General features: G+C 35.0%; 1 protein-coding gene across 2 annotated transcripts in view; it reads left to right on the top strand.

Moving 5' to 3' along the window:
* Window positions 1–212: 212 nt before the first annotated feature.
* Window positions 213–15,807, top strand: part of LOC126916222 (cerebellar degeneration-related protein 2-like) — a 51,942-nt gene continuing 36,347 nt past the window's right edge. Inside the window, exon 1 of one of the 2 annotated variants that reach the window (XM_050721752.1) lies at window positions 213–948. In XM_050721752.1, coding sequence (XP_050577709.1) covers window positions 873–948 — 76 coding nt within the window. In that variant the 5' untranslated portion in view covers window positions 213–872. Of the gene's footprint in view, window positions 949–11,936; window positions 12,701–15,807 lie in introns of those variants that run through there. The other variant, XM_050721751.1, reaches the window with a different exon arrangement.

The following is a 15,807-nucleotide window of genomic DNA, read 5'->3' as shown; positions in this document are numbered from 1 at the left end:
GTAAACACCAGATGTGCTGTATTTATATATAACTGTATCTTGTATCATTTAAATAATGACAAAGTATAGTAACTGCAACGTTGCGTAAATATTAATTTTTCCGCACAGTATTCTTTCAATATGATGAGGAAAGTTTAAAAGAACATGTAATAAATTTTTGTTTCTTTGTGTTTTTGTACTTCTAGTATTAATAATAAATTTATTAGGAAGTATTAAATTAGAAACATTTTATTTCAAATTAATATTTAAAATTGTTGCTATTGTACACGTTAAGCAGGAATCTAATATCCTTGATAGAAAGAGCGGGATATGTTGCCCAACAAGAGCGTAACTAAGAAGAGATATATGTCGTCCTAAGTTTACGTGTATATGATATACGCAGACAACTTACAAATATGATAGATGACAGATGACCTGGTGGTGAACTGATCGTAAAAATAAACGGTGCGAAAGACTAGAGTGAAAAGGTATGCTAGCATAAACGCTTAGAGAAAGAAGGATGGACATACATATATGAGGTGCGTGGAAGAGCGAGAAGCGTGGTCGTGGCGGTAAAAGGTAGAGGAAGATAAGAAGAACACCGGGTGGAACGAACGGCAAACCAGAACTGGGTGTCGTAAGCTAATCGTCGAATGCTTTGAGTACTCGTGTGTGTTCTTACTTCGTTCCTCATCTCCTTTGAAGGATGCGTATATTATGCGAAGTTCCACGTTCGTCGTGTGTTCCACTTGATATTACGCGGGAAATGTGATTGTGCATTTATTGTGATACGGAAATCATAAGAAAATTGTTGTGACAAGGTGGAAATTCTGTTTTTTTTCGCTGTGGTCCTGTCAGAGAATCCGGTGGCGAAAGAATAAGTCCTGACGACCATGGCGAGTTTTAAAGATTTACAGAATGATTGGTATACGTTATGTCAGGATTGTACTGACTGTTGGACACGCTCTGGTGAGTCTTTACTTTCTTTTTATATCCATCGTGATTGCTAATTTCCAAGAATTATGGATACAGAATATTAAAAAGATTAATATAAAATAAATCTAAAAATTTTTTTGATAAATTTTTATAAAATTTTTCATATTTACTTTTTGTTATATTTTGTTTACGACTAATTCCGAAATATTAAGATTATTCTAATATAAAAGCATATCGGTTAACGACAAATTTCGTTGAAACTGTTACAAAAAAAAGTTTGGATGTTATAAATGGATGGAACGCAAAACACTTTTATGTTATTATTTCGGTATATTTGGTATACAAAATAAGTCATATAAATTGCAACAGGTAAAGGCCCTCTAAATGAAATGATGTGATGAAAGATTGTTTGTTGAAACTTTCAACACGTTCAAATCAATTATTTTTCAATACTTCAGTTCACTTAGGTAACATTCTCTTGTAACAGATCACGTGACACACCTTGTACATTATTATATTTATATATTTGTATATGTATCGTGCTACCGTGTCACCATCGGACGACGAGAAATAAGACATAAGAAAATATACGTACATAATAATACAAAATCGTAATATCATTTCAATATATTTATTGGATATTTTAATTCATATTATTAATCGTTTGATTACTTACTAAATTGAATTAAATATGTAATATGTATAAATACATTCATATTTATAAAGAAAACATTCCCTTATTAATATAACACTAATTCTCGTATTGGAATACTTATACGATTTCTCTGTATAATTTACGTAATCCTGTGGGGGTATTAATATAGATTAAGTCATAAAATACATATCTATCAGCATTCGCGGTTAGATTTTTTTATATCAATTATAATCTCCAATTAACTGGTTAAGTGGCGGTAACGTAGTTACACAATCTTGTATTACATTTCTCGATCATTATCAATGAAATTGTGATAACTTTTCATTTAAAAAATAGTACGTGAAGTCGAGTAAACTGAAATTCGTTCTATGTAAGTAAAGTGAGATTTATTTGAGACATTTTTGTTTTATATTGTATTATTCGCTTTTTTGATCTTATGTATTTATGAAACTAAAACGTACGTAATTTCGAATAAAAATAATTTTGTAGGAATATGTAGATTAATTAGAAATTCAGATTTATATTTGAATCGTTAATGTCGATAAATTTTTTATCCAATTAGTATGTGCGAAAGTATACAGCAATAATGGAATGGTATCTTAAGGATCGCTCGCGTGAAATTCTTCAATTATCAGTAGATACTTTTGCAGACGGATAATCTGATTTAAATACTTCATCTAATTAGCGGATACATAGCTACCATGGAGAAAGATCTTTAGATTTTTAATTAATAGGAAGTAAGGTTTATATCTTTTTACGTTGCGTTTTATAGTGCATGGATATGAGCATCAAAAGGAATTCAGCGAAGCAGGTAAATATAGAGAATATTTATTTTTTGAAGAGGTGCGAAATTCTTCATTGTTTATTGGAAATGATATTAACCTTTCAAATTGTAGCATGATGTAACGGTATTTAATTTCGATGAAGTAATGAAATTTGAATTATGTTCAATATGCAAAGATATTTTGTGTTTTAAGTTGTTGTCTAACGCGTAATTACGTAATCTGCTAAGATGTGTTTGTTATGCGAATACTTTCTCGCATCAACAATTCGCAATTCGATGTAACATTATACGAGAAAGCGATGAGATACCACCTCTCGTGGAGGAGAGCAGCCTCTTTTCCTCCCTACAAGTTTTCGATTAACAAAATCATCCTGTCAAGACAATTTTCATGCGGGTGAAAGTCTACTTACAACTAAACGATACTTGTTTAACTCGTTTTTCTAACGACGCCTATGTGAAGGGATAACAATTTTATATTACTTCCCTTTTTCTTCTAAATCAGAGTAAAACAATTTTACTAGTTTACATTTTGTTCGAATTTTCTTTAAAATACAAGGTAGTCGTTCAAATGATCATTTACTATCTCTCTCCGCAGGAAAGTGTTCTATTAATTTCCATATTTAAGTAAAATCTAACTTTTAATCAGTTTAAAGATTGTTGAAAGATAAGCGGCCGAGTAGAGATCGTGCAGAAATTGTAGATTCCAGAATAGTGAGAATCCAATTTCCGTGAAAAGTCAGGGTATGTATATATATATAATAGTTTCACTAATTTCGTTCAATCTTATTCCAAGATCGACGTATCCTCCTGGATTCTGATTCTAAGGCTGCATTTATCAGGCAGCAATCCGTGAAACGTTTCTGTATGATAAAAACTATGTGGCAAAATGAACGAACGTGCTTCGTTGCTCGGTCACGTAACGTGGAAAATTTCATATATGAGCGCCGTACAAGCGTACGCACGTAGTCCTTATCGACTGTCGCGCGTTCTCCGACGACATGTAATCGGTCGATGAATGAAAATTGGTCTACATGCCGCTACATTTGCAGCCGTTGAAGAATACGCACGCATTCTTGATCTCTAACGGGCCTTTATCTTAAGAAGTTTTGTTTCCCACTCGAGACAGCTTTTCTTGTTTAACGTGACTGCATCGATCGTCTTTTCGTGTCAGCAAGTTTCTCTTGCGTCTTATACAGAGTGTATAGAAAATCTAGTTGAATTCTTTAGAGGTTAACGCTTTGACAGTATAATAAAACGACAAAGAGACGTTTTATAATTATCTTATTATGGTCAACGAAGAAAAATATATTTATCCTCAATCATTTCCAATTTTTAGAACCGAGTTAAAATAAATGGATATGAATTTACAGAGATGGCTAGTATGCATTCATCGACATAGCAAGCAATCCATCGTTAGATAACGCGAGATTGACCTTTTCTTTGCTTCTCTCTTTCACGGAATAAATTTCTCTTTTTAAATCGTGTTTCACCTATGTTATTCTTAAACAAAAATCAGTTACTTTCCATCCTCGATGAAATCTTGTCTTTTTTTCTTTTTCATCGATTCGACAAATTTTGACTAATTGTTATCACGATCACAGCATTTTTCGTAGTCGTAGACGTTTGACTGTAGAATTGAACGAAACCAATTATGCGGTTAGTGTTCCATAATTATCGACTCGCATAGACGATACCGCAACGGCGATCACCATCACCACAATCGATATCTCGCGATCGATCTCTTTGACAAGTATTTGACGCGAAGGAATTCATCAGTCTATCCGATAGTAATCTGAATATCGCGATAGTGAAGTGAACTGCTAAAGTTGTACACTTGGTGGAAGAGACAGAGAGAGGAAATGAATTAAACTATCAGTCAACGACACTGATTAATATATTAGTTGTAAATGTTTTATAAAGATTTGTCAGAATTAGGATCAGTGTTTCCTAACCTTTTTTTTGAGTCGTGATCCTTTCTCGTAATAATCAAATAATTCGCGACTTCTCCATATAAAAAGCATTTCGAATAAAATGTAATAATTTATTTTATGTAATTGTGTCTAACTGTATATACGATTTTTAACGTAATAACAATTTCTACTACAGACAATTTTTGTGTCATATAAAAGAAGGGAAAAGAACTATGTATTCAGTAATAAGGATTTCAAAAATATTTGAAACTGTTCCAATTCCTAGAGTATTGGATTACACTTTCGATCTTTTTTCAATTTCTCTTTTATTCGTATTTTTTTTTTTATAAATTATAGGCGGTAAGATCTCGCATCCCCGGCTCGTTTTACAGAATTTCAACTGTTTCCCGCGTTTATGGTACCGATTATCGAGGCATTTGACGGGGGTCACAAATTTTACTTTGTCGTCCGCGGTCTCGAATTGCATTTCCAATAAGATGAACCATGATGTTCAGGGGCTGCAGTGAGGGCATGCTGACGATTTTTGGTTGGTTGTGCATCTGCTATTCGTGGTCTCGTTAGTACTTGCCATCGCACAAACGTTTTAATTCGCGGCGGTTGGAGTCTCAGTAGCATTATATCACGGTCACACCTTTTTTGCTTTAGATCACGACAGGGTCACCAATTTGAGGTGGTATTGTTGTAGTGGTGATAGTGTTGCTTTGGTGTAGATGTCGCTGCTGCTGAGGTACTGCTGCTTTTCTTCTCATTTTTGTATCGTGGAAGAAAAATCGGAGACTGCGGGCGCCGGGATTTGAACCCGGGAACGTTCGTAAACAAAGGCGCTAACCACTGCGTTGCCATCGTCCAGTTGCTGTCGAGTGCCGCCATAGTACTCTGTTTTATTAAATTGGGGTTAGGTTAGGGTTAGGTCGAACTATCAATTATTATCGATCAGAACTCTGTAAAAGGTAAAAATCGCGACTGCCCCGCCAGTTATATAAATTTCGAGGTATAGACAACGCGAGACATTCCATTTTTTAGTTAGCTATAGTACGCACATTTAATCGTCCAGTAATTCGTAATACCTCGGGTTATCTCGATCGCACTCTAGTAAATACCGTTACTGCATAAACTTTCGCGCCATGATCACAAGGAGAATACCTTATCAACCTTTAGCAGTCTCTATCCACGAATTATGGACACTCTTTCTAGATCTGCCTATTTGACACTCGAACCATCTGCCATTTATGGAAATGTAGAATATTTCGTAAACACGGAACATTATCCTTGTAAAATGACTTTATCGTAAACGACGATATAGCATTCGTTTGGAACTGATTTTCTCAGTACGATCAGAAAATGTTACTTTCTCATCAACCAAATAAAAAATACATTAATCGATATTTTCATCGTTTTGAAATTTCCATTATTGAACACCCTCTTTTATAAAAGCGACATGTACACATACGTGTTCTCATGAATAGTTTATGACATACTCCGGAATAGAATTGTCCTTTCTCCGAGAATTGATTACCTTGCTTTTGTCACACAAGATCTCATTCGTACCTTGAACAACCTTTCTAAGTAGAACAATGCTTTCGAAAGCATTCAAAGGATCGGTTTCAATGAAACAATGTTCTTCCGATCACCGATACAAGTAGTAAAAGGCGATACACAGGTTCGTTGGAAAGTACCAATCGAATGCACATTTTGATCAAACTGCAACGTAACACTCTCACGTTACTATTGCCGCGACATCAATGATGGATGCATCGACGAAACTCGATCGCGATCTAGTCTTTTAGGAATTACTGCCAATTAGAAATTGTAGAAGTTGCCATTTATAAGCCTGCACTATGATAAAGAACTTGCATTATGGTTACAGTAGATTTATGGTGCGGGCATATGTGTTTTGTGGAAAAGTAGAACGTCTAAACAACCATCTGTGGCAGGTGGAGGTGGAAATCTAAGCTTTCCTCAGAGAAATATAATATAATTTATACGATCTGTCGTTCGATAAAGTAACTTTGATTGTGTTAAGAACTTATGGCTTATTTTGTATCGAGTTATTCTTTTTTCGATTATGTGTGTCACGTATTTACCGAGATTGGAGAAAATATCTAGCATTTTCGTAATTCTTTTTACATTCAATAGATTTGGAGCATTTAGTCCGATCGCCTCTAGGCGTACACGTGTGACTTACATCGATGCATTTTATTGCCACCGACTCGCAGTTTGATCGACGTAGCGTGAGATATATTTATTCAATTACGCACTTAGTACCGAGAGTCGCTCTCTCCTTTGAGTCTTGATTCTTGGATCGATACGGTCCATACGACCGATTCAAGTACTAAACCAGTGACCAATGTATACGACGTGGTCGTTCGTGATACCCTTGAGGCTTTCGTTAATTGGAAAAGAAATTAGTGGTCGTGAGCTTCGAGTATTTTCTTTTTCTATTTGGTGAACTAGTGGCACGCAAAGTCGACAAGTAGCTACTAGTAGGTCGTAACGAGTGATCGAAAGATATACCACGTTTTTTTCTCTTTTAATTGACCGTTTACAGTTGCATCAACCACTGTAATGGATTATTAGCGACACAATTGGAATCACCAAGTCCGAGTTTCATAATTTTTGGAAAAGCAACAAGGTTTCAAACGCGATTTTCTCAAGAACTATGTCCCGAATGTGAACGTGTTATTTCGTATTTCTTCTCCGCTTTTTTACGAACCGCGATTATTTGCATTTTATGGTTTATCCTGTTTACAGGGTTGTTATCCATGTTTACAGGGGATGTTTTACTTTGATTATCTTGTAGATATGTTATTGCATTTTATGTGTATTCTACATATCATTGCGCGTTTAAATTTTCCATAAACGTATTAACATCTACAGGCTAATATTTCATTTCTATTATGTTACATTATTGAAAATGCAAGTTACATCGTTTAATTTGATATTTAAGATTATGTGAATGAATATAACGTGTATAAGCAAGTGAAATTACAAATCAATTTTAATTACACATTCTGAAAATATATGTATCTATCTTCAGTTTCTCACCGCAGGGTTAATGACGGTAATACAACTTGCACTTTTCACTTACATTTCACAGTGTTTCTGGAAGTTCTCTTCACGTTTTAACATTCGATAGCTCGTCATGATGAATATCCATTCCAAGAATTTGTTAAAAATTCCATGGTTTTAATACTAACTTTAAGTGAGTGAAAAATTCCCAATTTCTTATTTTTATGAATATTACGTAATTATGTAAATATTTTATGAAAGTGTTCATTTATTATCTGTCAATCGTATTAATTAAAATAAATTATTATTCAAAAAGAGACAGATAAAAAAGGTCATGCATATTTTCGTTAAAAACTCTTAGGTATTTAAAGAAGCGTTAATGCGATATATAATGCGAAAGCGTTAATTTCGATACAATCTAAATTACTATACGTAATTCGTTTCTTATCCGATAACATTTAAAAGTATTTCTTTGGTTGCACTGATTTCATTATGCACCGTGGCAGAAAAATGATCGATACAGCTGGGGAGAGTTGCAAAACAGATTGCTTCTTCCGTTTCTATGAGCAGCAATTGCCTCGATTTCACGCTGTAACTGATTCAATCTATCATCTGATACTTATTAAACTTTTACCTTTAAGGTCGCACAAACTCATTTCAAGCTGACCTTTCATGCTTGAGCATCTACTCAATCACTTTTTTAACTTTCTCATGTCTTAAAATTATAAAAGTATTTTAGCAGATTTTCATCGAATACTACGTCTAACATATGTATATACACCTATGTATTTATGTTTATAATGTTATATTTAAAGCTAATATCTAACGATATATTAAACAAGTTTGAGACGAAGAGAAAGAAGAAAGATGTGTTACATTCGCTCGTCCCTATTCAATGAGAGAAAACTTCGAAGTTTCTAATCCCTTAAGTAATAAGAAGACGTACATTAGATTTTTCCATTGAACTTAATTTTTCGAATGTAATGAAAGAACGAAAAAAATTAACGAAACTAGTCGTAGTAGCGAATATCGTGATGATGTCGTATCATTAAAGCTTATCAGGATTTATTCACGAAACGAATTTTAAATAATATGAAGTCAACGTTTATAAGGTACATTCAACTGTCGTTAAACAGTTTCCTATACCAAATATAAATATAATTTGCATAGATATAATTGCCTATAACATCGGAAATGCAGGTATATAGGAAAGTAGCTCAAAGAAATTGATTTTCTTTTACTAATGACGCGATGCTTACTATTAATAACCTAGTTTCTAGAAATTCACTGTTGGAAAACGTGCATTTTGATTCGGTAATAAAATATAGTTTGTGTATTTGGTAAAACTTGGGGGAAACTGAAAAAGGTACATCAATGCTGCACGATCTACATTAATGTATGACATTAATTATCTGGTTCGTCAGTTATAGCATATACAGTTGTGGTTTATTTATTTTTGATCGTGTTTCATAATTGGCGGCGTATAAACGAAACATAAAGTTTGTATAACGTACCTTCAATTCTTTTGGAATACCTTATATACACCATATATGCTGTTATTCCATAGTTAATCTGAATAAAATCGATATTTTTCATTCGGCAAATCATTACGTTTATGGAATAAGAAAACAAGTTCTGCCAAGGCTATTAATTCAGACGAAGTCTTTTAGGAAAGTCTTCGGAAATTTCTTCGTACAGTGTTGAATTACGTGTACGGAAGCTTTATTGAACGATCATTGTAAAATGTTATGTTTCATAAATGAACGAAAACATGCTAATTTTATTCGTAAATTGTAATGTACGGTGGCTTACGAAAATGTTTGAATTTTGGATATTAATAGAAATTTTGTACAAATGTCTTATATATGTGTAATAATATAGAAAACATTGTTATTTCTATTTCTACATTTCAACCGTATTATAACTGTGTTACATTCGTAAGAATTTCCTGTGATAAATGTTCACAAAGCTTCGTGAGTGTGAAGTTACGGACGACACGACTGAAGTATTCGACATCGCGTACTTTCGCTCCATTTCAAAGTTAGTATGATTATACATTATACGCGAAGGATATAATCACGTATACGAGCAAGGAAATTACGTATGATAATTCGTATGATCGCATGTGTCACCTACTTTCACGTTGATTTTCTGCGATCCTATTGACCACTGCATTGGCATGGAACATTCATGTGCTGAATGAAAACAAATCCAATTCCAAAGAACAGCGATATTGTTACTTAGGAACGGTTACTGTGTATTTATCCGTTCTTTCGCCATTTACTTTCGAATTTTAAATTAAAGAATTTTGCATGTCCATCTAATATTCATAGTATTACCGTTCCCCTTAGTACCGTTTTACATCATATTATGGTTAATATGCAACGCTTTGTCTCAATTTTTAATCTAAATCATCGTGTAAAGTCTGCGTAATATTAAACTAAAGTTTTTATAGACGATCGGACGATTTTCGTGACACCCTCCACTGAATCTTTAAATTTCACATAAATGCATAAATATTTACAATCTAGTTACATAAAGAATATCAAATCGCTTTCGATTTCTCGTTATGTTATTAGCATTTCGAACAAGAACGGCCAACGGAGGAATACTTTCAGCTGTAAGTATACACCGATATACGCATATGCATAATATAGAAGTATTTGTAACTAATAAACGTAATATTGTACACCTGCGCCAGACATTTAAGTGTTTGCGTAATGAAATATTATCTTTGGTCTAACGTATTGGTTATTTAATACGAGATATTTAACGCTGTTGATGGTACATTGATTACTTTATATGGTTACGTTGTATTCCACGATATTCGCACACGTTTCGTTACTAGACGTACTTACTTACCCTTACGTATCACGCGCTAAGGAACCGTAGAATATCGGTTCATTGGCCCATCGATCTCTGCAGACTTATTCTACTTACAATCAGCTCCCTATAACGCAGTTACAACATAGTTCACACTATTTACTCTTTATAGGCACTAAATAACTAATGTACTTATACTTCTGTAATCGTTTGCCACTTGTAAAGAACAAAGAAGCTGTACCTTTTTCACGATACTTATGACAACAAAGATTTTAACGAACCAGCAGTGAGTAATTAAGAATTATAAATTCATGCTTGGTAGATAATATTTGAAAAACTTTTATTATCGCTGACAATTAACGAGCCAGGCAATATTTATTAATATTTTGGTGACTAGAAATAATTTTAGAATTGTTTAATGTTAAAATGACAATTTTTCTTAAAATTTTACTTATTACGTTTTTTTTTAATAACTTATCTCTACTTTTTCGGATACTGAACATTCTACTGTATAGAGTTAACAAATTTTTCAGAATCTAGTGGAAATCAAGCGATTAAATTCGTCCTACATATTTCTACGTTGCGGTGAGAGGCAATTCGATCAAACTCACCTTAACGAAAGTTGTTCGAACACTAGCTACTTTGGGCGCGAAAGCAACGTCAATTCAAATAGCGTTAAATAAGTTAAAGAGTCTAAATCGAATACGTTATTTCTTCGCATCGAAAAATGGACGTCTCCCATTTGTGATAAGCATAAAACAATATAAAAGTACAAAATATATCGGTAATAGTATCTAACTATCTTTTATCTTACTTTCTATATAACATATCATGTATTTATGAATAATTTCCTTAAAGATAAGTTTCTGTACATTTATCTTTCGAAATTTTGATTTTAAACACTTTGCCGAACTATACATATATAGGATCCAGCCGAATAATACGTAAAATGAGATACGACATGATTTCTTACGATAAAATTAGAAATAAATATAGAATACAATTTTTTCATTTTCAACTTAGTTTACAAGAAAATCGAATTTGTAAATTTATCATAAGTATACTCGAACATGACTAACTCCGCACCAGACAGGACTAAATCGGCAAAAAGTTATTCTACGCGTGGAAATGCTTTGTTCTCGATAAAATCTAAACATATTTAGTTAGAAATCGGCCTAGTACATGCATATAATAAATCTTCAAATTTATCTTCTTGAAAATGAAGCCTTAAACAGAAAAATTGTATTCACTTTTTTTCTTTATTCTCACACAAGCAATCACGCTGTCCCCGCTTTTACATATTATTTGGCCGGACCCTGTATAGTCAATGACTTTCTTCTATTATCTGGAAGGGAGAACTTAAATGATTTACATATAAAAATGTACTAAGAGACTCTTCGTAATCAATTTACCGGCAACTTAAGCTCAATTAATTTGAGTTTGGCGTTAATTAACTATATAATAATTTATTTGAATAAATGATTTTTGATTGAAAGTGTCAGTCGGAAATGTTTAATTATCCGAAACGTTAAAGCGGACAAAAATATACTTTAGAAAGAAGAAATATACTTTATTTATTTCTCGGTTGATGTAGAAACGCATAACGTTAAAAGTCAAAGAACCGATTAACGTAGAGTCAGTCTGGAGAGTAGGAGAGCCCGTTGGTTCCAAGCGGGGAGTACTCTAAATCGTCGATACCCGTCGCGTCGATAGCGCGGGCACACCGACACACTGATACATTCGCGTAATCCCTGTCTCTCTCCTCTCGTCCGGCGTGGCATCGCATTGTCGGCGCAGACGCCGTGGCAACGCTTATTGATCGCGGTTGTGTGTGGTGCTCGGTGTCTCTGCACGCGTCATGCGTCGTCGTCTTTCGCGACGTAGCGGCGGTGCCGGGCAGTAGAATATACTCGTGTTCCGTCTTGTCCGCTAGTACGAGGCAGCCAATAACGACGGTGCTTGTGACAGCAGACGTGTCGTATACCTTCGATTCGACGTAGTGCGCGTAGTTCGCTCGGATGATTTTAGAGATCGCGACGACGATCGACGGCAACGGGATGCGATCGAGAAACGCTGCGACGGCGATCGGAGTGTAAATCGTACGGCCGCCTGGTCCATAGAGTTACCGCTAGGAAACGGGACTCCTCGGATCGACGAAAACGTATCGAGGATCGGAAAGCCACCACTGGTAGTAAGCTTGGCAGGTGGTTCTCAAACGATATCGCGACCGTCCTTTTTCCACATTCAGTGAAAGTGATCGGCGGTGAAGCGTTCTCGAGTTGGCCGGATGCTCGGCCGACAGGTGCGTTCGTAGAGGCTCGCTCGGTGTACCGGGCCAGCCGATACTTTGTAACGATTGGTTCGGACACGAACTTCGGCCAACGCTCGACCAATCACGTACGCGCACGGACCAGGCGGCTTTTCCGTGATTCCGGCGCCGATCGACTTCGGCTCGTTACTGCGAATCGCTCCGTGAAACTCGAGGACAACGTCTGTAACGAGGAATCATGAGTCTGCTGTCTTCTTCCATCGGCAACGTCCGCTGCCTCACGGACGAAGAGGCCGATCACAATATGCTTCAGGGTAAATGTCAACCTTGTGCAACCTTTGTTTCGCTACATTAATTTCAGGTTCACGCTCAAGGTCGATGCAGCTGCAACCGAGGTCCTCGGATTCGGAAGGACAAGTTTGCGTGGCTGACGTCGAGACGCGATCGATTCCGCACCAAGAGGTGCTCCCTATCTATATATACCCGACATATCTATGCAATATCTACGTGTCTTTTTGTTTGCGGTTTTGCTTAATGGTAACACACGGAAAGTTACTTGATTCTCCAAGACAACCGATCGGTATTGTTCCTTGCTTGTACCTGACAGACGACTTCCACACTCCGAAACGATGACTCATCGACACGGCTCGTGAATCTAATAGTTACCGCAGCTGCATCGGAGCCTTAAGTGTTGCACATTGCGCTCCTTTTAAATTTAATACAGCGATCCTCCAAATATCTTGGAGCATATCTCAGCAACAATTTATATATTTTCTAATTCAAAAAATGTGAAGAGTAATTGTAAAATTCAATAGTATACATTTTCAACAAATAAACGCGTACCTTTTTATCAACCACGTTTTATCAACGCGTGGTTGATAAAAAGATTGTCGCTTATTTATTATTAACTCTTCAACCTTTGCTCAGTGTGCGGTGGCACAACACGGACTTGCGCAATGGGTTCGTTTGTGAATGATAATACTGTACTTTTAATAAGAAATAGGTACGCTACTACTGTAAAAATGCACGATAGATATCAAAGAGTTGGTCTTGTAATATTCTTGTGAATGGGAGTCGTTTAGATTTTTTGTTTTTTTTGTATCTATGAGCTAGTAGAATAGATATTTTGATTAGGGCAGGTCAGAAGCCTGCGCACTACACGGTGCCGATAGAGAAGCTTCATGAATGTTCTTTTTCATTCTATGTAATTATATTATTTATTTTAATTTTGTTCGACCGTTCGCGAAAAGATGCGGTCGCGGTAGAGCGCGCCAACGAGAGTCGTAAATTCTCGTTACGATACGATGATCGACGCCATGAATCAGTCGATCCCCTATTTCGATTAACATAATGGGATGGTTGAATAATTATAACACTAACTTTTCCTCGAAGAATATAAGGTGAAGAGTAATTAACAAGTTGAGATGTATTCTGTTTGACGGAATGATAGCAAGTGAAGTTATGTTCTGTGAAGGCGGTATTTATACGGAACTAGTGATGGGTACTGGTTGCCCCATCAACGGTCGCTTGTGGGTGGAAATGACCGTTGAACATGGGAAAAAACCTGCTTTTCCCATTTTTTAACGGATTAACGAATAACTATAAGGAACTTCTCGACTTGAAAAATGTATTGTAGCAATTAAGGGTGTTAAGAGTAAAGTAAAAATGCTTAACTTTACAATGGTTCCTTAGAATTATTGCGGTGTGACTAATTATATTTATACAGCTGGTAAACGAAGACGGGATCCCGAGGTTACGGAACGTAACAAATTTGTCTATTTTCTTACTCGAAGTGTAACCTTTAACAAATTATTAAGTACAACAATTCCTATCAAGTTTCCAATAATTTCTATAAAGAGAATTTATATTATCATTCTTATCAAGAATTAATTAACGAAATTTATTTTATGAAACAAAACCGAGAAATGTTTAAATAATGGAAAAATTTTAAACACAATGTTCACGACTACTTAAGTCTAGAAAAAACAGTGTTATTTTCCATTTCTCCGTATATTTCTTTTCGTTTATCACGGAATTGTCTACCGATAAAGTCGACGGCCTGCGAATTGTATTTGATATATGTGTGCTGCAATCAAAGAATATTTTATCTCGTGACCACGTTTGCTAGCTTTTTATATCTTCTCGAAGCAGTTAAAAACATCACGTTGTATTTTCCACGTAATATTTTCATACGAAACTCCGACAATACGATGTGAAATTCGAATAATTCTAACGTCTGTGTTACACGTTGTAACGATTAAATTACCATAGAAATTATATAGAGCAAGTACGTATTATTCCTAATGAAGCTTGTAATTAGAACGAGAAAGCTTTTTGATGTTATCGTAGCTTGTTGTAATTAATGCCGCAATTATTTCTACCGGATACGATAACATTTCAAAGCAAACTCGAACATTTAAAAATTTGCTCTTGACACGAATATTGAGTAACAACGGCGTGTTTTAAAAAACGACAATTTGCATCTTCCTATACAATCCTCTTTCGACCCTTCTCTTCGCTAGTCGATTTTCTCAGTTCTAGAAGGATCGTCTTTCAGCGATGTGAACGCCACTTGACCCAGCACTTAATCAATAATGCATCTCTGTGCATTTTCGTATTTTAATATTCACGAAGGAATTATCCGATATTACGACGCAGAACGTTTTAAGATATTTATCATACAGTACTGCGCAACATTTTTAAGTTTAATCTACGATACTAATTATATTTTTAGGAAATATTTTCACACACAGTGTTAACAAAAATAGTAAAAGTTAAAATAAAAGTATTATCGGGATAAAACTTTAATGAAAAACAGATTCGTTAAAAAAACGGATTGCCGATTTCTAGGTATTTAGTTGATTGACTATCGCTTAAATTCAGCATTTTCTTCTGCATTTTCTACCTTTTTAATATAGCATGATATAGTATGTCAAATATGGCGATCAAATGAAGTAAATAAATGGGCTAAGTAGTTTATGCAAATAAATTCTACCATTACCGGTCGTGTTTTGCTCTTTCCTTTTTAAGATCTGACATACCTAACGTCACCTGGCATTCGAAGGAAGTGGCTGTGCATATTTATGATCTTTGCTTCGGGCTCTTAACATACCTTCAAACAACTCCTATATTGCAAAAATGAAAGTATGTGAGGCAGAAATAATGCACACATTCTATCTTTAGCGCTTGCTGCTGAACCAACTTCGAATTGTTGTCCACAAGCAATGGAAATAACTAGGAAATTATATTCAAACAGATTAATATAATGTAATATTATATTATCGTTAGATAAAATTGATTCCTATTGATATCTATGAAATGATTATTATAAGCATTTATAAATTTAATTTTATCGATTTTTAAAGTTTGCTCTCGTATTAAGATGTTTTGAATTTCCAAATGATGTCGTCCGATTTGGTAA

This window comes from Bombus affinis, chromosome 5 (genome assembly GCF_024516045.1).
Source record: "Bombus affinis isolate iyBomAffi1 chromosome 5, iyBomAffi1.2, whole genome shotgun sequence".
Lineage (NCBI taxonomy): Eukaryota > Metazoa > Arthropoda > Insecta > Hymenoptera > Apidae > Bombus > Bombus affinis.
Note: the sequence above shows the minus strand (reverse complement) of the source record. Positions and strands in the feature narration are given on the sequence as shown.